The 22600-nt window shown below is 38.8% G+C and overlaps 2 protein-coding genes across 10 annotated transcripts in view; both read right to left on the minus strand.

Annotated features, from left to right (window-relative positions):
• Nucleotides 1–190: 190 nt before the first annotated feature.
• apool (apolipoprotein O-like) lies at nt 191–11821 on the minus strand. 4 transcript variants are annotated; one of them, XR_013284837.1, is made up of 13 exons: nt 11706–11821; nt 11086–11180; nt 9880–9978; nt 9691–9816; nt 9389–9443; nt 8181–8279; nt 7565–7656; nt 7370–7474; nt 6753–6972; nt 6361–6618; nt 5149–5247; nt 4624–4780; nt 191–334 (listed from the first exon to the last, which is right to left on the minus strand). XR_013284837.1 is itself a non-coding variant. In XM_077531218.1 (12 exons), exons 2-12 carry the CDS (start codon nt 11095–11097, stop codon nt 4695–4697), a joined length of 1248 nt encoding a protein of 415 aa, XP_077387344.1. In that variant the 5' UTR covers nt 11098–11180; nt 11706–11821; the 3' UTR covers nt 4272–4694. The 4 variants fall into 4 exon arrangements, 3 of the variants coding, with proteins under 3 accessions (XP_077387344.1, XP_077387345.1, XP_077387343.1); XM_077531218.1 differs by lacking the exon at nt 191–334 and having other exon boundaries at nt 4272–4777; XM_077531219.1 differs by lacking the exon at nt 191–334 and having other exon boundaries at nt 4278–4780; nt 6361–6522.
• LOC144025341 (connector enhancer of kinase suppressor of ras 2) overlaps nt 11580–22600 on the minus strand; it is a 67373-nt gene continuing 56352 nt past the window's right edge. For 2 of the 6 annotated variants that reach the window (XM_077531216.1, XM_077531215.1), the window contains exons 20-24: nt 19061–19131; nt 18879–18979; nt 16814–17411; nt 15610–15872; nt 11580–14208 (exon numbers count right to left, since the gene is read on the minus strand). In XM_077531216.1, the coding sequence (XP_077387342.1) occupies nt 13999–14208; nt 15610–15872; nt 16814–17411; nt 18879–18979; nt 19061–19131 (1243 nt within the window). In that variant the 3' untranslated portion in view covers nt 11580–13998. Of the gene's footprint in view, nt 14209–15609; nt 15873–16813; nt 17568–18878; nt 18980–19060; nt 19132–22600 lie in introns of all 6 variants that reach the window. The other 4 variants (XM_077531213.1, XM_077531211.1, XM_077531212.1 and 1 more) reach the window with 3 other exon arrangements.

Here is a 22600-nt window from a genome sequence, read left to right on the forward strand (position 1 = left end):
GACAGTGACCACAAACTGGACCCCTTACGCGGTCTCCCGGTGGAAAATGTGGCTCTTGGGGTGAGAGGTGGGAGGTCAGGATTGTAAAATCCACTTCCTCTGTGCACAAGAAACATCCAAGAGCACAGCGGACAACATGACGATGTCCAGCTGAACATAAAAGTTCTTGGAACGTTATTAAAGCTACTGTTTGTGTGGTGGTGAAGGGAAGCTGGGGCGAGGGTGGTGGTGGGGTGCGTGTACAAGCCGAAGGGGACCCCGGAGAGAGGCGAGAGAAGGTTACGCTTAACATCCCATCTTGCTTCGGGGGGCTCTGAAACATCCAGCACAGCCTCTGTCAAGGATAAAATATGTTGAGAGACTTACAAATTCAGTCGATAGCACAGTTTCCTTCAAGCTTCACAGTTTGCGATGAAACTTTTAGTTTTAAATCATTTTCAAACCAAAAACATAAAAATGATGAAACCTGTATTCGGCACCCTCATTTTGAGTTGTAACACAATATTTTCCAATATTATGATGGAGTAATAATGAATAGAGCCACATATTGTATTTAACAGATTTGGAAAAAGAAACAACTTATTGTTTATTATTTTGTGAGAAACATATTTGTTCAAGTAATGTAAATTTTTATGAGTAAGAAATGAAACAGGTTCACAGTAAATGTTACAAAAGTTATTAGATAGAATTAATGTTAGTCTTGTAAGTCTCCCTTTTCTAGAGGTGGCAAATCCAAGTCCAGAAATTAAAAACCCTTCCATAGTTTGGTTTTAGCCCCAGGCGCTAGCTAGCTAGCTAGCTCCCTCGAAGGTTGTTTACCTACCGGTTGATTAGAAGCGCCTGTGGCTTAAGCCAGACTGTTGAAGTTTTTTTTTTTTGTTTGTTTGTTTGTTTTTAATTATTATTATTATTATTGAAATTTATTTATTTTTAACGTTCTGGACTTTGATTTAGCACCTCTGCCCCTTTCTCAGTCTTTACTTTATGTTGGACTTTGTTGGTAACTCTAAATAAAGGAAAACATTTAATGGTCACAGAAATACATTGAAACTCACAAAAGTTATAATGTAGAAAGAAAGGTAAATCAGCGTTTTCTTTATTACCTGTGGTCCAAAAGAATTATTTTTTCAAAAGTCTGCTGGCCTGAACAAAAACACTGTGTGATCCTTACTTAATATTTTGTTGCACAACCTTTTGAAGCAATCTCTGCAAATGCTATCTGCAACACTCAATGTGACTTTTGGCCCACTCGTGAGCAAACTTCTCCAACTGGCTCATGTCAGAGGATTTATGTCCGCGGGCTCATAGAAATACAAATCATAAGAGTGCTATGTTTTTATTTCAACCATGCTTGGTTGATTTAAGCTGTTTTAAGTCTTTATCCTGAGATGCCCTGTCCCAAAACCATCGCAGTAGATACATTATTTTCTTTGGAGGCTTCATTTTTGACTCTGTAAACAAAGAGCTAATATGACTTACTAAAAGTTTCAATTGTGTTTCAACTGAATTTTTACAGCTTTGTGGCTTTTAAATATTCATTTTGGAAAATTCCCGTCATCAGTTTCAAGTCATTGCAGTGACCATTGTGTGTGTGTTTTTGTTTTTTGTTTTTTGTTTTTTTCTTAGAAGCAAACAAACAGTCCTGACTACATGCGTGAGCTACTAGTTTCCTATTTCTGAAAACTAGCTCAAAAACCATCACATTTGACTAATTATCCATCCATCCATTTTTTTTTCTAATGCATGTTCAGGATCCCAACTGACAATTGAATGGAAAAGCTGGACTGGTTGTCAGCATGCATTCCATTCATGCAAGTTGGTGGAGGATAATCATGCTCACTTGTTTGTGACATCTGGTAGTTTCACCAAAACATCCCCACAGTTAAAGCCAACAGCAGAAAGCGATGCCACGGGCTGCCCGGTTCCCAGATGCTTGTTTATCCAATGGATGCGAAAATTCGATCACAAGATGACATCTTTTTTTTTTTTTTTAACTCGTTTCCCCCAGAGTCACTCATGTGAGCAAGCACAGAGTAACTTAGGGTCACTACGCTGGTTAACCTCAAACTGATTTTCGGAGGTTCAGTTCCTCCGAGGAGCCGTAAAGATGCTATGTTAACAGATTGCATGTGTGGCACCAACAAAGTTTCCCAAATCATGGATGGGTGGCTCGTGGTACAGGCTTGTAATTGTGCAATTCTCATGTCTCTTGGTTATAAAAAAAAAAAAATGAACATTCCATTTGTGTTGCAAGCATGTTGAAGTCATGAAAAGCCACAACAACTGTGTGACTTGGCATCTAACTCTGGATCCAGTGCACCGATGAGCCATGGTGAGTTTCTTAACTAAACAAGAGGTGGAAGTTTCCAGCCTAATATTTCCATTTATAACAATAAATACACTCAGAAAAATGTATTTTTTCAACACACTACAAGAGTAAAAAAAAAAGTTACATTTGTCTGCATTGTATCTTTGTGTCTGTTCATCAGTGGGAAAGTCAACAGATGACCAAAAGGGAATCTTTAGTGTAAGATTTTTTTTTTTCTTGCACTCACATTCATGATTGTTGCGTACATCGAAACGCATTGATGACAAACTCACAGTCACAGAAGTGAGAAACGTAGCAGAGACCCCGAGTGAAGAATGAAAGATTTCCAAAGTTAGTGAAGGCTCTGCGTCAATGTCGCAGGTTAACGCCGCCTTTGCCGTTGCTTATAAAGTGACGTTAAAGATTGATGTGACTGACAGCCGGGACAGGAGCGGCACGGAATGATGCTGGTAGCAACGCTCGTCATTCAAGTCACACTGAGATGAAGATGCTGATTGATGGAGCTAATGTTAGTTCCATCAACTCTTTAAGTGCCCTGAGGGAGATTATTTGCAATGGAATTCAATGGATGTGAAGGAAGAATTGTGCTTCGACATTATAGTTATTGCTTATCAGTCCGCGAGGACAGAAACAAAAAATCCAATTAACTATATTGTACATTATAATATTAGGAAGAAAAAATAATGTGCCACTGTTACAACACAGATAAATATATCATTGCGGATGTCATTCAAAAGTAATGTTGATTTGACATAACAGAAATAATCACCAAAAAAAGACTGAAAGAGCAAAGATAACTTCTTCACTTAACTTTTTTTAAGGGTACCAACAATTTTGTTCACGTGTAATGGTAAAAGGAATGTGCTTATTGATAACACTTAATAGGAATGATTTTAGAAGCAGAGAATCGTGCCTATAATTGTTCAACTAAAGAATTTTTTTTTTTAATAATAGCATGAAAATTGAGCCCAGAAAAGTGGTGACATAACATGTAACCTGACCTTTAAACTTTAACCTTTGCTTACTCAGCCATAATGGGTCTTTTTTTTTTAGGCCTTCGGCACTGTTGATGAGACAAAGAACAATAATCATTCTAAGCTTGTAAAGATTTCACCATTTCGGTGTAGAATCGCACAATGGAAAAGAGGCTTAAAATATGGTGTGCCTCAAGGGTCAATTGTAGGGCCCCTACTGTTTCAAATTTTGTAATTTGATTTTGCTGTAATATTTGCAGATGATACAAATATTGCTATGTGTCACCCGGACATTGGAAGGCTAATTAGAAATGTCAACACAGTCCTGGAACCACCTCATCTAAAACCACCTCTAGGTGGTTTTAGATGAACAACCTCTCCCACACTGATTCAATAAATTTAAACTTGAATCTATTAATGTGTCTTTTCATGTTTGAATACATTCATCACAACCAAGAAATTCCAGGCATGCAACTGTTGATAAGGGATGAATAACTTCTCATTTGATACTCATCACTTACTAAGAAACCAGATGAACTTTCAATTACCTTGTTGTCGTACCACCAGAACGTTACTCCAACCTCTTTTATACATTTTTGGTAGTGTTTTATTATGTATTATAATTTTTCCCCCTTTGCAGTAGATTAACTTTTGTGTTTTTATTTTTAATGGAAGGATTTCATATAAGCCCTTCGGCTTAATTGTTTTTCTTGCACAATTGTTTTATTTTTTCTCCGTCTTGTTACCTTGTATGTATGTTTTATTATGCAAATACATAAAAATATATAAGCTCTGTCTAAAACTGGGTTTGTTTAGGGGCCCAAAGCCTACCTGTTTCTTTTTTCTTTTATATATATAATTCAAAATGAACAACCTACAATGGTTTCACTTCGTAAACATGATGTATGGTGATGTAACTGTTGTTTTAACAGATAACACAATTGAACCCGAATCAATGAAAAATATAGCTTTATTTGACTTCTTCAATCAATACGCAAAAAAATTTTTTTGGTGATAACAAAATTGCACAAGTTTACATCAACCCCCCCCCCGATCATTATAGATGGCATACAAAGGTTCCAAATGCACAACACGGTGACCCACCGCATCGTGCATTCAGGAGAGTGGGGAATGCAACATATCAGCAAACAGTTGCTAAACATCACAGAATGTGAGAATTACACAGTCGGCCATCTGTAGCACACATGCACACGCATCTGTTCCACAAATATATCTAAAACCAATGTTTTTGGTTTTGACTCAAAGTAAAATGTTGCGGCAGGAATTAGACTGTTTTCAGATGAAAAAAACAAAATGCACCTTTTATGCTGTGTGACAAGTTGACAACAGCGTACGTCATGCCTGGATGAGATGTGTGATAGCCGGTTTTATCAGCGAGTGCTGTACAAATCTTCATCCTCAGGACTGGACTGGCCAAAGTCCAAGAGTGCCGGATCCGCTGTAAACCCAGCGCCTTCTGGTGGCCAGCAGGACAAATGCAACGACAGAGAAAGAATAATACATTTTGGATTTAGAACGTTTTCTTGATCTAACCAATACTCTTGCAAGTAAATCCAACTCATTTTTAACTACAATAGTGTGAGGGGGGAAAAAAATGAAGAAAAAGAAACAGAAGAAAAAAAAAAACAATTTAATAACAAGCTCAAAACAGAGATTTAACTAACTCAGACATGTTTTGCTCGAAGGCTAAAGTGTCAGTCACATAACTTCCCTTATGATTGAGCATGTCATCTTGTCTGCTTTAGTTGTACAAAGTCATGATTGCTGCAAGCCGTCTCACTCAAATCAAGTTCTGCCACATCTACCTAATGATACATACAGTACCTTTACTATTTGCAGCAGGCTGTTCAGCGGGTGTGCGTGCCGGTGATCCTTCCTCTACCGATCCAGCGGGCGTCATTTTTGTGGATTCCGCATCCGGTACTGGTTGCGACAATACATGCACAAAAACAGCGTCAACACAATTGTCACCTGTATCGTGTCTGTTGTATAAAAGTATGGTTGAACTACTACAAAAGTTGGTACATTTATTTCGATAAAGCTTTCTAAAGTAACCCCCCACCGCATCGCAAATCACCAGTCGCAAACTTGCATACTTGCATTTTTTATTATTTTTTTTAATTTTAGCAGGAACAAACTATATGCTGAATGCACCGACTTACATACCAAACGCGTCAATTATACTTGGATTTCCATCAACATAAAAGTTGTTAACGAGTTTTGTTTGTAGAAGCGTGCTGTCGGACATATTCCCGAAAAGAAGGATTGTCAAGTGGGCGACGTGGGTGGGTGCGGGGGTGTAGTGGACCACGGAACGTTCCCTTGAACAGCCAAGGACGAGGGGTTCTAATAAACCCGCTGTATTTGCCAACCCTACAAAATAATAATAATAATAATAATAATAATAATAATAATAATAATGGGAGTGAACCGAAGTGAAAGAAATCACTAAGAATGTAAAATAAATAAATACATTAAATAAATTATTAAATAAATAAAATAAAAAAACAATCAGTTTAAAGACACAATAAAAACCTGAGAGACCTAACGTCTCCTCTGAGATGTCCCCAAATGAGAATCGGCTTACACAAGTGAAGCATGAATGCTTCGCTAGCCAGACTTCACAATTGGATGGCCGCAGCTGTTATTCTTGATGGAGTTGCTGGATGGAAGGGGAATTAATGGTTTGATGAAAGCTGTCAAAGTGTCTCCCCTTATACAGTTCGATTACTCATTGAAGTTTTTCGTCCCTCCAACGTATGTGTATGAATACACAACGTGATTTACAATGTAAATGTCAAGTACATTTTTGCAATACAAGCCATGGGGATTTTTTTCCCCCTGTGATTATTTTGGGGAAAGTCCAAACCTCTTGCAACTATGAAATCGTTGAAACAGTGAAAGGGACTTTCATTGCTTTACCCCAATTTGTACTCGATGTCATTTACTATATTATGCAGGCATCCAGCATTAATTGGCCGTTTTTAGATCAATTGTGTAGAGGAGTCATACTGACAAGAAGAATATTAGTTCTACCTGTTTGTTCATGTGAGGCCTTTCGAGTGGGCAGGTCCTCTGAGGAAGCGAGAACCTCAGCTGGAGCCGACTCAACTTGCGCGGACTCTGCTTCAGAACTTAGTGTGGGCTCATCGGGCAGGATCTCAACGGGGGTGCCATCAAAAGCCGGAGAGATGACCTCTGATGAAGCAACAGCATCTTCAGATGCAGCAAGGGCGCCCTCTGGTGTTATTTTGGAGGCTTGAGACGCCTCACTTTGAACAGACTCGAGTGATTCTTTACCAGCCAGGGTGGACAGATCACAACATTAAAACACAAGCGCAAATAAGAGCCGATGCCTCACGTGACCGATGTGGCATCGAGAAATGGAGACAGAGAAATAGGAAGACAGAGATCAATATCTATCGTACCTGAGTCTATCTCTGCAGGCGCCTGCTCGGCTGAAGTCTCCGCCAGTGTGACTGACGTCTCCTCTGCTGCGATAGCAATGATGAGTTTATCAGCGGCTGGAACACACTCCACTGATCCCGCCTCGGCGTCTGGGATGGCAACACACTGCGCCGAGCCCGGCTCTGAAGCGTGACGAGGCTCATCAACGACTGCGGCCTCTGGAGGTGGCACAGGAGTTGCCTGTGAACAGCACGTGAAAGGAATGCAATCAAAATGAGAATAGCATTCAACCGTTCAACCAACAACTACCCCCCCATTCAAACCCCCACAAATAACAGCAAACATACAAAATGAAACATTTTTACTATATCAACTACAGGTTGAGGGTATGGTAACCATGAGCAAAAATATTGCAGCAAAAAAAAAAAAAAGAAAAAAGAAAAGAAAAAAAAAGGCAAATGCAAAAGAAGAAACTAAATATTAGAGAAACAATGAAATGCTGCTTAAATGGTCTTTCACATTTACTAAAAAACACGGTATAAAAAAAAATAAATAAATACTCCAACACTGCAAATTTGCATCCATTCATAACCATGACCATAATGCATCTGTTTGAACGCTTAAGGGCATAAATAACCTGTGGCTGTGGAGCAGCGTCAGGCTCTGGGGGCTTCGAGGTGAGCAGCGAAGACACAGCAGCGCGGCTCCACTGGCCTGCAGCATACATCTTCTTGCCTGTCACCTTGGTAACAAGAGAAAATAAGTGTTTTGCCACATGAATACTGTGTTGTAGATGCTTGCTTACAAAAGGTTCGTCTGACAACGTCCTCACCTTAAGGACAGCCACCGCCTGCGCCGGGTAGCACACTGAAGCCCCAGCGCTCACAAGACCCAGTGGGATTGCGATCCGCTTCAAACGAGAGCCTAAAAAACCATTTCACAGAGGAAAAAATAATCATTTCAATCTTTTTTGCACATTTTGTACAAGCAAGCACCATGTCGACAGTGGCAGATTTGTTGGAAAACCAGCAAATTCCTTTCATAAGATTTTTTTTTTATGGCACATAGCATAAAATACTCTTACAAATGGAACCTGTGATTACAAATATGCACACAGAAAAATCAAAATTGGTGTACACAGCAATGAAAGTCTATAAAAGCTCAATTTTAAATTAAATTAAAATTGAAACTATCAAAAAAGCAAAACATTTTCAAAGGGGAAGGAATTATAATGTATTACTAAATGTTTTCCCTTCTTCGGATAGTGTTAAAATAGTAAAATAGTAGAAAACAATTGAATAGAACACAGAAAAAATGACTACGAATGCAAATGAAGAATCCCAAAATATGATCTTGTGAATGTGCATATCAGCCGACCCCACAGGCCGTGCGCTTTCTTGTACGCACACTACGTGTGCACGTAAGTGTGTGACTGGGGATGTTGTTACCTTTGCGTGCCAAGAACATGCCGAGTAGGCCAGCCATGGTGATGGTGCCCAACCTGGGTAGGAAACCCGGAGGAGGATCTTTCAAGTAATAGTACACATCTAAGACAAAGAGGCACAGAAAATAAGATGTCCGTCTCTTTTCAACAGATAATTCTCACGACACGGACACTTTTAATTGAGACTGTGGCGGCATATTTGTGCAAGATATTGTTTTTTTGTTTTTTTTTACCCATATTGGTTGGTTTGGTTGATTATTGCTTAGTTAGCAGAATTAAGCAAAAAATATTATGATTTAAGAATCCATATCTGATTTAATGAGTCATTTGCAGATTCTGAGTAGGTACATGTCCGTGTACGCCGGTGTACTGTGTAGGGTCTATCCCTTAGTCTTTACAAAATTATAAACTTTGGATGACATTTTCACCTTGAAAATCTCCAGCATTTAACTATTTAATATGCCTATTAAACAACCCCAAAGAAAGAGGATATTTTTTCACCCCCAGATGGTGTCCCAATAGCTTGAAATTTGCAAAGACTGGAAACACATACCCAGGCAAATCTTACCCCTGGAAAAACGCTCAATGTGTTACTGTGCATATGGCCCTTTAAATCCTTTCAGGAAATATTATAGTTCACAAAAGTACAGTGCAATTGATATTAAAAAAATACTTAACACAACTATGGAGGGGTGAAAACATGATTATGAATATTTTAGACTTTTTTTTTTTTTCACATTGGGGAGTTCAGCTCTACTGAGTGCTGTTGTAGATTAACAATGGTTAGTAGTTTAACAATATTCATTAAGATAGTTTAAATTGGCTGTATGCATATATTAGAAACAGCTCTCATATTGTTCTACACCTGTGCAACAACAATTCTAAACCTGTTGTCAAATAAACACCTCTCTCTGGTGTCAATTAAGAGTGAGCATTATTATTTAATTTAAATTCGCTAATTTCTGTCCTCAGAGTATGTGTTGATCAGAAAATCTGACAGTCCGGTTACTATGTTTGCTCATACAATCTAACAATTAATTTGGTATGTAATGATTTTTTTGTTTTTTAATTTGGACTAAATGCAATTAAATGTATGTAATTTGTGCTTTGGAATAAGAAAACCAGCAATAAATGTTCATTACGCCCTGTACATCCAAACACATTCGTGAAAATACAGCTTGTGAAAGTTGCAGGTACCTACAGTGAACTCACCCTCGCCAGCGTGGTATAGATTTACACTTCCTGTTTTCACAGAGACACAGGCTCCCTGTGGGTACAATGGGACACAACCATCAATAAAAGCAACTTCAATGAACTAAATGGCATGCATGCATGGGAAATGGGACTCTCAGTGGCTTCCACCACCTTATACAACACTATAGCGCACTGTCAAATATGATGACCATGTCACTGCAACAAAAAAACACTTATTTCTTGTGTGACTTCTGAACTGAAAAGACGTTTGCAGAAAGTGGGATTGTGCCAAAACAAAGTCTAAATATAGATCTGAGCACCTTCACTGCATGGACAAAGGGTAGCAGGCCTTCTCTCGCTGTAGCTAGGCCACTCTCAATCTGCCCCGGCTGATCAGGAACACGCTGGACCTGAGCAGACTTTGTCACCGGGGTGTAGATGTTCAGCTAGGGACAAAGGCATAACGTTATTATGGTGCAACCGTCACAAGCAAAAACGGACGGGGGTACCTTCTCTCGTGTAACGAGGCCTTCAGTGGGCGTTTCACTAATGGTGTACACTCTAATGGAGGCTATGCCCAGCACTGCCGGGACGGCCACCATAGCCACCTAGGAAAATAGACAACACACTGTTGAGTCTGACTTTCGAAAATATAACATTACAAATCAAAATCATTTCTAACAATCTGTTTGCTATAGAGTGAGGAAGTAAATGTATCATATACAAAGACTGCAGTTTTCCCTCCGTTTTACAAAAATGCTTAAATTTGGCAAAAAGTGAGGCACTCATGAGGGATGCAAAGCAGCATGAGTGCGTCTGCTAATCACACTTTCCTTAGCCCCTACTAACATCAATTCAGTCTTAACAAAAGGTGAGTTACGTGATTTAGGCCACTTTATCCTGCTTATATCTTAAGTTAGCCTACTAATATTTACCACCAAATATCATGAATATTAATGTCAACTAAATAGAGTGAATTTGATTAAATGTTCTTATTAACTCCTGAGTTAGATGAAGTGCTTAAAATTCTCCTTGAGGATTATCTAATATGTGAAAATAATAGGATACATAATTGTTTGTGTGGGATTAGTTTAAACGTATAATGAGATCAGATCACGTTTTATAACCTATGTATGCAGAAATACAATTGCAATTCAAAAGGATTCGCGTGTTCTAAAAGTACAATCAACACACTATATACAGTCATACACTGTTAGCAGGAAGCTGTAAATCAGAGTGTAATTGGCTACGTGTGTTTCTTTTCCCTTTGACTAATAACACTTATCAGTGAAAGTTCAAGTTACCGCACTTTGCACAAGATATTGACATGCTTGGCTGTTTCCCCCACCTACTACTTTTCGCCACATTACATGTGAATTGATTATTATTATTATTATTATCTATTGCGAATTATACTGCCTGCAGCTAAATGGAGGTAAAAATAAGTGTTTTTGAACTAGCGTGGCCAGTGCAGATTAAACCACTGGATAGGTATTGCTGTCAACTGCATGAAATATTGAATTGTTAGTCTTGTTTTCATTTTGCCAGGCATTCCCAGATGTTTCGTCATACGGTATTAATGTCTGAGTATAAGATATATCTGATGACCAACAACACCGGAAGGCCAGGCATTAACACATCGTGTATATATATATTCAGGAAAATAATTTACTACGTAGAAAGTTCGCCGAATTGTATTTATAGCAACTATTCACCTTGGCCGCCATGACACCGCTCCTCTTTCTTCTTCTTCTGGGACTGTTCCACTTTGCAGCTTCGAGTTCTCCAAATCACGATTACCTACTGCCATCTAACGATATAAAATGGTACTGCAGCTCATTATAATCACGAGATTATATATTTGGCCAAAATCCAATGCTGCTTTGCATAGCCTTGTGTTTCTGTGAATGATGATTATTAAGCATGCATTTGAAAAATAAAGTGTGGATGATCTAAAAAAAAAATTGGTATAGAAAAAAATGGTTGCACTTTCTCAAATCAAGTACAATATTGAAGGATTGAATGTGTAACATTATTCATTACTCCCAGAAGAGTGAGGCATGTAGGCGAAAGCGAGCTCATAGTGCAGAGGATTCAGTTTATTGGAGTCAAAGTTTAACAACTTACAATCTGTATTTTTTTTTGTAATATATATTCATATATATGAAACCAAAAAAAGGCTACTTTAGGAAGAATAAATGTACTTGTCTTTCTTTTTTTTTTAATATCATCTTTAGTCCATTTATTGTACAGAATTACAGTAAGCTAGTATCATCCTTGAAAAAGAGCAATATGTTCCTTTTTTATGTCGCAGTGCAACTTACATCTTACACACCTGTGCAATGTACCATGAGGTGTACACCCCTGAAAGGACACACAGTGAATCTCCCTTTTCGGCCTGGTTCTGCAGATCTACACACACACACACACACACACACACACACACACACAAAGACGAGGGCGTGATAACAAAGTCTGTGGCCACAAATCAGAACTTGTCCCCTGTATGTCTAACAGTCAAGTTCCTGTTTCGCTGAGCAGAAGGTGGCGGGGAAAAAAAAAGAAGAAAAAAAAAAGACAACCAACCAAACGATGAATACCGTATAGAACTCTGCAGACCAGACTGCATTCCCAATCGTCTACAGCTATGTGTATGTTAGGAAGTCCAGTATAGTCAGTTTGACGTTGCCAAAGAGGCACAGGGAAAGTGCTTGCATCATTTAGTTTCTTTGTAGTACTCTCAAATAAACAATTAAAAACAAAAACAAAAACAGAACTCTGGGTTGTGTTTGATATTTGTCAAGCGTGTAACATGATGACATAAACTAAAGCTATACTAAAAGAATAACAGTAGAAAGGTGAAGCATACCTAAATATAACAATAGTGCTTGGTGCGGTAGGTGCTACACATCCGAGTCGTTCCCTCCAGGGGGCACTATTGAGTCCTTAGCCCGTTGTAGGGCTGACATGTTTGTCAAGTGACAGTATGTTTGTGACTTTAGGCTCACTCTGTGGGTGCATAAACAAAATTTGTGTTACAGGTTGCTGACGGACAACGCATCCAATGCTGATTTCATAGCCTGTCCGCCCCCATCTCCCAGTTGTTTGACACCACACGTCTTAACGCAGTTACAGAGAACGCTCAAATCGCTAAACATAAAAGTTTTAACTCACTCTTCAATGGTATTCTTGTGTGTATCATGCGGTACAAGTCGATCAAGCCTGCGATCAGGAGGAGTATAAAAGAATTGACAAAAAAATGATCCACAATATTTTACCCTGTCCAATTTAAATCAGTCCCAGGCCTTATCTCATGCAACGCATAACCAGGAGAATGTCTATGGGTCAACCTTAATGTTTCTGTATATACCAATAATAATAATTAAAAAAAAAATGTCCCTCAGATCGATGGCGGGGTTTGCTCCGAGTTAAACTGCATCGACAGCAACAGTGTAAAGAGGGGTACAATGCAAAACCTTGGCATAGAATACATCATACTTTACATTATATTTATGACACAAAACGTAAATATAGTTATATATTTGCCTATGTTTAAATATATTAGTCGACTGTACATAAATCTTCAGAAAATGAGATGCTTTTTACCTGATATTTTGAACAGCGATGGTAGAGGCCAATAAGACGGACCCTTGTGATGTTGCCAATGAGATGAAAATATGTAGAAAGTGCATTCTTTGCAGTGACTCTTGCTATCACAGTTTAACCAAAAACAAACAAACAAATAATGCACTCATTCAAATACATATTCTCAGTGTTCCTCTCGAAAAGCAAATCACAGTGGTAGTGGAACGCAAACATTTACAGTAGTATACACATATACACAATCTTAGAAAGAGAACAGACAAAAAAAGAAAAGAAAGAGAAGATGGCGGAGAATGAAGATCGGAGCGGTGTTAAGAAAATAAAAGTTAAATTGTAGCTTTGCACACAAACAGAGGAGTCAAACCTTGTGCAGATCAACTTTTTCACAGTTTGAAGTTGTGTGTATAGAAAAATGGTTGTTGTGGACTGCAGTGGTTGTTTTCATTGGTAACGCTAATGGCAAACCTTTCACAGTCTTTAAATAAAGTCACTGAGCTTACTTTTCCCACAATTCTCTTGTCCGATCAACTTTGAATAAGAGTTATCAGCATGATGTGCAGGGAGAAAATAAAAGAGAAACAGTAAGAGGGGGCGGATTGGTGGCTCTCGTTGCAAGTTCATTAGTACAAAAGTACAGTGTTGTGGTGAAACAATTCCTCTGTATTGCTGCTACATAGATGCCCCTCCACCCTAAAATCAAAACAGACGTCGAGCGAAAACAAAATAGAGTATACAAAGGACATGTACGGTAACATGTCCAAACATATCCATTATCCCCATTTCGTTCTTGACAGGCATGTGGACTTTATGCTGAGCTCCACAGACAAAAGAAGATTAATGGTTTCTGTTCAGGCATGCAACAGGCGCCCCCCGTGGGGTCCTCAGTTATCAAAAGTATACTCGCACACGTCTCACTGCTCCCTCTTATATTTACACTTAACCAGGTGTCTTATTGTATGCGTGTGTTTGTGTACCGAATGTGAGATCGCAATTGATCGACAGCGAGTCCAGTCCTGTCCTCAATCTCACACGTGGGTCTCGATAAAGGAGTGTGTGTGGGTCATGATGGGAGCACTCAGCGGGGAGAGATCGTCCTGGCCGTTGGTGCCGGGGCTGAGTTGACAGATGTCGGAATAGAGCTCGCTGTGCCACTGTTTCCATTCTCTGAAGGTCTGGGAGCACAGGCCGGGGTCCTCCAAGAGGGCGCAGATTATCGCCAGCTCGGACTCTTTGGCCTGGGGGAGACATGACCACAATTTGGTGGGCACGGAGTTTGTGTTTTGCTGTCAGGATGACACAAACAAACAAACAAACTACAGGCTGTATCATTAGTTTTAATATGGAGAGCTTAACTTCCTTTTAGAGTGAATGAATGTTAAGATTTACTGCAGGGGTGTCCAAACTTTTTAATTTGAGGGCCACATGCAGAAAATCAGAAGGACGCAAGGGCCACATAATGTTATGAAGAGAAATTGTGTTTAGTCCTAAAAATTGTGCAAGTCATTTATTTGTGCTTTTGCATGTTCAGAAAAATGCTACATTATATAAACCAATTTATTTGTAATATGGCAGTCGGGTTATTATAGTTTTGGAATTTTTCATTTTACTTTTTTATTTTGTTTTGAGTTTTTTTTTAGTTCGTTTTAATTAGTTTTCAGGGTGGTTCTGTTAGTTTTTTATTAGTTTTAGTTCTTTAATAAATGCTTCGTTTTAGTTTAGTTAGTTTCGGTATTAGTTTTAGTTTTTTTTTTTTCTTTGTTTATTTATTTTTTTAATGTGTATTACTCGTGCGCAACATTTGAAAAACACCATGGGGACAACGTCATTATTCCAGTTTATATAAAAATAAATCTACTAAAAATCAATTTTAAAATCATCCCCAAAGGCTCATGCATTAAATTAATTACCAAAGACTAATACGAAGGACATTTTTGCTATAAGTATAGTTTTATTTGAGTTAGTTTTGTAAACATAAAATGCAGTTTCAGTTAGTTTTCTTTTTTTTTTTTAAAAAGCATCTTTCGTTTTTATTTTATTTCGTTAACGAAATTGTTTTTTGAATTTTAGTTTTTTCGTTAGTTTTAGTTAACTAAAATAACCTTGAATGGCACCTGTGTGTTTTTCGACACCCTCCCTTCTTACTTTGACCATCTCCAAACATTTTTGTTTTTATTTTATTTGAACTGAGTCAAATGCCATTTTTAGCGGGCCACTAAAAAATGGACGGCGGGACGCAAATGGCCCCCGGGCCGTAGTTTGGACACCACTGATTTACTGTATTAAGTTGAATTCCTTTCCTGCATATCCGATGGGGAAAATCTGACGTCAACCTTTACTTTATGCCAGAATAGACAACTCGGGAAGTGCCACTTGATGAGGGTAATTTGGTGATCACTTAAATCACGGTTGTTTGGACTTGGACTCTGCCATTGTAGTTTGTTTGTTAGTAGGATTATGGAAAAAAAACAAAATGACTTGATCAGAGAAGGAAGAATCCATTTAATTTTGGTACAGATCCAGCCAAATGCTCCCCACATCTGCTTAACATTAAAATGTAATTAAAATTCCTCCTCCTTGGTGAGAGTCTATACTCTATTATCATTCAAAAAAATTTCTGGAAATAAACACCTAGCTACCTTCAAGGTGCTGCGTAGTGCTCTGACGCGGTGCAGTCTGTCGTTCAGAAGGGGGTCCCTGACTCTCTGATTGAATCCTCGTCGAAGTTCCTGCCTGCTACAGGGTCTTGGGTCACCGAGCGCCGTGACGTTGGCTTGCTCCAGGGCCCGGTACAGCTGCTCGAGGCCATCCAACGGCTCAGGTTCACGTCCATCCGACACCCGTCGCTCCCTTCCCTCCGAGACCCTCCTCTCTCTGCTCTCAACTCTCAACTCCCGCAAGTCTGAGGAAGCAAGCCAGAAAAGAGATACTGAGTAAATAGTTGACTTTTTTTTTCCCCTTAAGGGCATGTTCAAATTTATTGCAATAATGTGTCAATACAGAAGTTGGCGATGTCACTTTGTACAGTTGCTTGTGCTCCTACTTGTCTTTACTATGCTCATTTGGGCATTCGTGGAATATATGTAAATACTTTGGTAACTAAACATGTGTCGATAATTGGTTTGACGGTATACCATAGTGTTAAAAGTCACAATTTTTTAAAAACCACCCAAACTTGACAACCCCCCCCCTGACATATACAGATAAACCAGATGATAAAGAAATCCGCCGATAATTATTGGCAATAAGCGAAGTGCGCATCTCGAATTCAAGGTGTTTAGTAAATTTATGTATATATGTTTTTGGTAAATGTGAATATGTTAAACTTATATATATATATATATAACTTGGGTTATATATATCATTTATTATTTTATTATTATTTTTTAATAATTAGTCAATTAAAATTGTATTAATAATGAAATAAGTTTAAATATATTTAGTAAAAGGGGTAGGACTAGATAAGTTTTTAACTTCTTCCTACTCCCTTTTGAACATGTAAGTTATGATTAATTGAATGATTATGTTATTGGGATTTTCTTCTCTTTTGATTGTTGTTGTTTTTTGTTTTATCTCTGCTGTTCATCTGTTTATATGTTCAAAAAAATAATAAAAGGAAAGGAAAGGAAAGGTGCATTATGGGTAGCGGCGTGGTGCATTGTGGGTAGGTGAAACTACCAAACGGTCATTGATAAAATTCAATCGTTTTATTCATACAAATTATTGAATCAGTGATAAATGACTATTCTATACTGGATCAGACTCGTTATCCATTCTTATTAAAAAAAACAAAAAAAAAAAAAAAAAAAAAAAAAAAAAAAAAACAAGGTCCAACTTTCTTACCTTCCTCACCCTCGAGTATATCAGCAGCCTGCCTCTCTGCCTCCTCATCTTCACTTCTCTCCTCCATGTGAGGTGACGAGTGCATCAGCTTTCCTCCAAATGGGTCCCTATTCCTGGGCAGACTCTGACTGCGCTGCTTATGGGAGCGTCGGCGCGTGTAGCTGTGTGTGTGCGGACCCCGCTCCAGAGGAAAAGGCCCATCTCGATCCCTGTCCCTCTCTGCGGCGTGATGCCGGCGTACCGGCAGGGTCGCCTGCCTGCGTCTCTCCGGGGACATGCCCTGTCTGCCGAGTCCTCCGTACGGCCCCATCTCGCCGGTCATGCCCCCCATTACGCCGCCATAATCACTTTCCCCCGGCGCCGTCTGGAGGAAGTGCAGCCCCGCGCTGGTTAGGGGGGTCTCGATGAGGTCCTGCCATGAGCGCCGCTCACGATGTGAAGACCGGCAACCTGAGGAGTGCGTACTGGTGCTGCCCGTTCCTGTGCCCATGCCCAATCCGTCTCCGCGCTGGTCTTCGGCAGACGAGTGGGAGTGGGTGGACTCGCTGGAAAAATGCCGCCCGTGCTTTGGCTCTGGGAAGGGGCTAGAAGAATTCACCTGCAGGGGAAGAGGGGAGGTGGAAGAGACCATCTGTGGAGGGATGGGGGAGGTGGAGGCACTCATTGGTAGAGGAAGGGGAGACGGAGTGGAGCGCATGAGGCTCATGGAGCTGACGGAACGGGGCAATTGGTCATAAGTGTGCAGGAGGTTCGACTTTGTGGACATGGGTAAGAAGGACGGGACAGGTGGGTTGACAATAAGGAAAAGCGGGTGTTTAAACAAGAGGGGTATACAGTTGGGGAGTGAAAGGAGGGAGCAGAAATAAGCAGAGTGTAAAGAGACCAAAAGATGAGAGCGAAAAAGCAATGACATGTCAGATGAATAACTCCAAAAAATGGTGTACATGGCTGTTATGTGGCTCAGCCGAGAATGGTAAAGCCCATATCCCGCTGTGAGATGAACGTTTGGGACACTTGCAAATGTTCCTTCAAGGTCGCAGCGTTTCCTAATTGCTCTCTAAACGTGTTTTGTAGCGACCAAAGGATTACACATTAACTCATTCGCTTCCAGCCATTTTCACATTTCGCAATCCCGTTCGCTCCCGGCTGTTTTACTGGATTTTGACTGATTTTGCAAGGCCCACAGAATATTGTGTTCTATTGCTATAAAAGCATGGAACCTATCAAAAGAAAGATTAAAGTCTCTTATTTCATCAGGAAAAAAAAGTATGTTTCTATCTGTTTCCGTTTTGCAGCAATTAGCATTAAAAGAGAGCTAAGTTTCATCAGTTTTCACAAATCTATTTAAAATTGGAAGTAATTGAGCTTTTTTTCGAGATGGCCCTGGTTGATCGCCTTTGCTCTGCTGCCACCTGCTGGCCGTTTGTGTAATAACTACCATTTCTGCAACCGTACTTTGCAGTTGGGAGGCTGCATCAAAGCCTTCTGTATGCTCTAGCATATAGAAAACAAAAACAAAAACAAAAACGTATAAATACGTCTTTGGGACACTTAAAACATTACAAAAAAAACGTATTTACACGTTATTGGGAGCAAATGAGTTCCATCCTTTTTAGGTAGCATTATCGCACAGTACCACTGCTGTTAGTACCCCAATTACAGGGTGTTAAAAATAGGTGTATGTAGTATCATTTGACTTGACTTGACTTGACTTGTTTGAACCAAGTAACGACTTAACTCGACTTGCTTGATTTTTTTTTCTTTTTTCTTTTTTTTTTACACAGTAACTTGGGACTTGCTTGTGACTTGCACATAGGTGATTCACTCCAAAACTCTGGTCTAAGGTAGTGCGTACACCAACACAGTGTAATGCAGGCTAGTTGTTGCCATCTATTGGACGTACTGTGACTTGGCAGCATAACACAAGTCACGGGCTTGGCTGCTTCCCGAACCAGATAATCTTGTGATTTATTGATGCCGAGAGCACTTAAAAGCGTGGCTCTCTTGAATAAAATATTTCATCAGAATGGGACACGGCAAAAGATGTTGTTAAGTTTGTGCTCACTGATGGTGTGCGGTGGTAAGTATCGCAGAGAGAGGACGGTCCCTCTTGTTTGAGTGTCATGGAGCCATCAACCTCATCTTGATCACTCTCACTCCAGTAGTCTAAGTTGAGAAAAGCAGGAAGAAACCATTTAAAGTTTAGAAGAAAATCGAACGCTTTCAATGAGAGCCCGTCTGTCTCACCTTCATCTGGACGTGGCACTTTGTCATCGGGTGTGTAGCCGATCGCAGCCAAACCAAGCCGGTTCATCCACCTTTACAAGAATGAAACATTAATTCATCATTCAAAATGAGAAATAAGTGACAGATTATGTCAACACGAAAGGAAAGCGTAGGTTTAAATCAGGGGTGTCCGAACTACGGCCCGGGGTCCATTTTTTAGTGGCCCGCGACATTTGCTAAAAATGGCATCTGACTCAGTTCAAATAAAATAAAAACAAAAATGTTTGGAGATGGTCAAAGTAAGAAGGGAGGGTGACGAAAAACAAGTGCTATTCAAGGTTATTTTAGTTAACTAAAACAAATGAAAAAACTAAAACTCAAAAAACAATTTCGTTAACGAAATAAAATAAAAACGAAAGATGCTTTTAAAAAAAAAAAGAAAAAAAAAGAAACTAACTTAAACTGCATTTTATGTTTACAAAACTAACTAAAATAAAACTAGAATTATAGCAAACGTCCTTCATTTTAGTCTTTGGTAATTAATTTAATGCATGAGCCCTTGGGGATGATTTTAAATGTGACTTTTATTAGATTTATTTTGATATAAAGTGGAATAATGACGTTGCACCCATGGTGTTTTTCAAATGTTGCGCACGAGTAATACACCTTAAAAAAAAATATAAATAAAAAAAAAATAAAAATAAAACTAATCCTGAAACTAACTAAACTAAAACTAAGCATTTATTAAGGAACTAAAACTAATTTTAAAAAAACTAACAGAACCACCCTGAAAAATAATTAAAACTAACTAAATTTAAAAAAACAAAACTCAAAACAAAATAAAAACTAAAATGAAAAATTCCAAAACTATAGCATATTACAAATAAATTGGTTTATATACTGTAGAATTTTTCTGAACATGCAAAAGCACAAATAAATTACTTGTACAATTTTTAGGACTAAACACAATTTCTCTTCATAACATGATGTGGCCCTTGCGTCCTTCTGATTTTCTGCATGTGGCCCTCAAATGAAAAAGTTTGGACACCCCTGCTTTAAATAAAAGGAGAAGGGTGGAAATGATGGGTTATACTGGGTAACTGGAAGGTGATGAATAAAAAAAAAGATTCACTTTAAATAATTAAAGTCATGTCTCTTTAACGGTTCAGATTTTTCTAACTGACTTCATCCCCTTGATGAGGAGACAAAAGCGGAGCGTAAATTAGAGCGATAGATGCAGAAAGACAGTGTTCAGTTTCCTTTCCCGGTCTCTGAACTATGATTCTCAGATGGCTTTTTATCTATCAGCCACACATCCTATCCTCATCCGAGATCCCCTGTCTGTCTCTCCTTTCTGCCCGTCTGTCTGTCTCCGCCGCAGATTCAAGCTTGTTCCCGTGTCCCTGCAGACTCGGAATAATCAGGCTGCAACTAAGAATAGAAAACTCATCTGAATTGCGGGACCAGGAAACTCATCGTTTTGCTATTGCGGTATTGATGTCAACAATTCAATGGGGGAAAAAAAAATACATTTAAAGAAACCAGTAAGCAAATGTATGTATAGCTAGCAAGGGCATCGATCTGGGGGCCCCAAGCATGTTGGGGACACCCGTGTGTTTATTTTCAATTTTATTTCTATGCTCTGTGTTTTTTTTTTAATGATATCTTTTTAAATGCACACAGTAAATTTTGTACCAATTAGATTTAGTTTTCAAGTCGGCTAAGATTTATACCAGGAAGAGAGTAAAATAATTTTTTTTAAAAAAAAATAAACTAAAATAAACGTGACTCAAGGGTTGAGGAACGAACTTACGAGCTTCAGCTTGGGAGACTGCCACCTGAGCTATGCCCCTCCTACTGTTTTCTTTTCTCCAAGAGACCAAAGACATCGTTTTTGGTCTCTTGTAGATAGGAAGATTTCAGATCGCTGTCTCCCAAGCTGAATGTTGCGAGTTTCTTATTCCTCACAAAGGTCGCGGGGGGTGCTGGAGCCTATCTCAGCTGGCTTTGGGCAGAAGGCGGGTTACACCCTGGACTGGTTGCCAGCCAATCGCAGGGCAGGCTCCAACACTGAACCGCACTAATCGTTTCTTGAGGAAGGAAAAACATATTGGAATCTAACTTGCAAGAGTAAATTGTCAGTTACTAACTGTGAATGTGCACAGCAATGGTCGATAATGATATAGTAGGGGTGTTAAAAAAAAAAACGATTCGGCAATATATCGTGATACTACAGCACGCAATTCTCGAATCGATTCAATAGGCAGCCGAATCGATTTTTTAACATCCATTTTTGATGGAAAAATATTTAAAAAAAACGTCTAACTTTCACACCTTAAGCATGGAAGAATGTTATATTAATGGAACATTAAGCCTTCATACTTTATTCCAATGCTGTTCAAACATGAACAAATTTACAACCTGTTAGTTAAATACAGTGGCTCACAGTTCTAAGACTGAAGTTTCAGATCAATAAATAATACATTTTCACACAAATCTTACAGTGTACATGTCTAGGTTTACTGAATGGTATTTTCTAAATTTGAGTAGAAAAAATCGCAACAATCGACTTGTAAATTCAAATCGGGATTAATCGGTATCGAATCGAATCGTGACCTATGAATCGTGATACGGATCGAATCGTCAGGTATAAAGTATAAAAAGATGATGAGGAATATACTGTAAATGAATGTAAAAACCTCAAAATGCAGAGCAATTTCCAAATGTTTTGTTTTTTGTAATGTTAAAAAAGTGTTAGCCAAATAATATGAGCTAAGGTGCTCCACACAAGCATATTTAGAAAAATCATGTATATACTGTATTGTATGTCTAATATACAGTAGCTTGTTAACTCATTCACTCCCAACCATTTTCACTTAAGTGTTTTCCTGGATTTTGACTGATTTTTCAAGGCCAGCGAAATATTATGTTCTATTGCTATAAAAATATGGAACATACCAAAAGAGAGATTAGAGTCTCTTCTTTTATCAGGGAAAAAAAAAGTATATTCCTTTCTGTTTCCGCTGTGCAACAATTAGCAATAGAACATAGCTAAGTTTCATCGTTTTTCACAATTCTGCTTGGAACTGTGGGGAAATCAGCCTGTTTTAACATGCCGTGGTTGATCTCTTATACTCTGCTGCCACTCAACCATTTTCTGCAGTAGATAGACTGCATCAAAGCCTTCTCTATGCTCTGGCTAGGGGTGTGAATTGCCTAGTACCTGACGATTCGATTCGTATCACGATTCACAGGTCACGATTCGATTCGATACCGATTAATCCCGCTACGAATTTATAGGTCGATTGTTGAGATTTTTTTTCATTCAAATTTAGAAAATACTAATCAGTAAGCTGGTAGAGTGTAAGTTTTATATGAAAATGTATGATTTATTTATCTGAAATTTCAGTCTTATAGAGGTTGTAATCTGTTTCATGTTTGAACAGCATTAAAATAAAATATTAAGGCTTAATGTTCCGTTCATATAACATTCTTCCATGCTCAAGGTGTGAATCCCAACCCGAAGTCAGACGTTTTGTTGAATATTTTTCCATTAAAAAT

This window comes from Festucalex cinctus, chromosome 9, assembly GCF_051991245.1.
Source record: "Festucalex cinctus isolate MCC-2025b chromosome 9, RoL_Fcin_1.0, whole genome shotgun sequence".
Classification (NCBI taxonomy): domain Eukaryota; kingdom Metazoa; phylum Chordata; class Actinopteri; order Syngnathiformes; family Syngnathidae; genus Festucalex; species Festucalex cinctus.

Bases quoted from the DNA above. Each gene is read 5' to 3' on its own strand.
- apool (XM_077531217.1), bottom strand. The intron at 9,817-9,879 runs GTACCCCCGTCC...CTTTGTCCCTAG, and splicing joins GCCTCGTTACACGAGAGAAG to CTGAACATCTACACCCCGGT. The intron at 4,781-5,148 runs GTACTGTATGTA...GCTGGCCACCAG, and splicing joins GCCTGCTGCAAATAGTAAAG to AAGGCGCTGGGTTTACAGCG.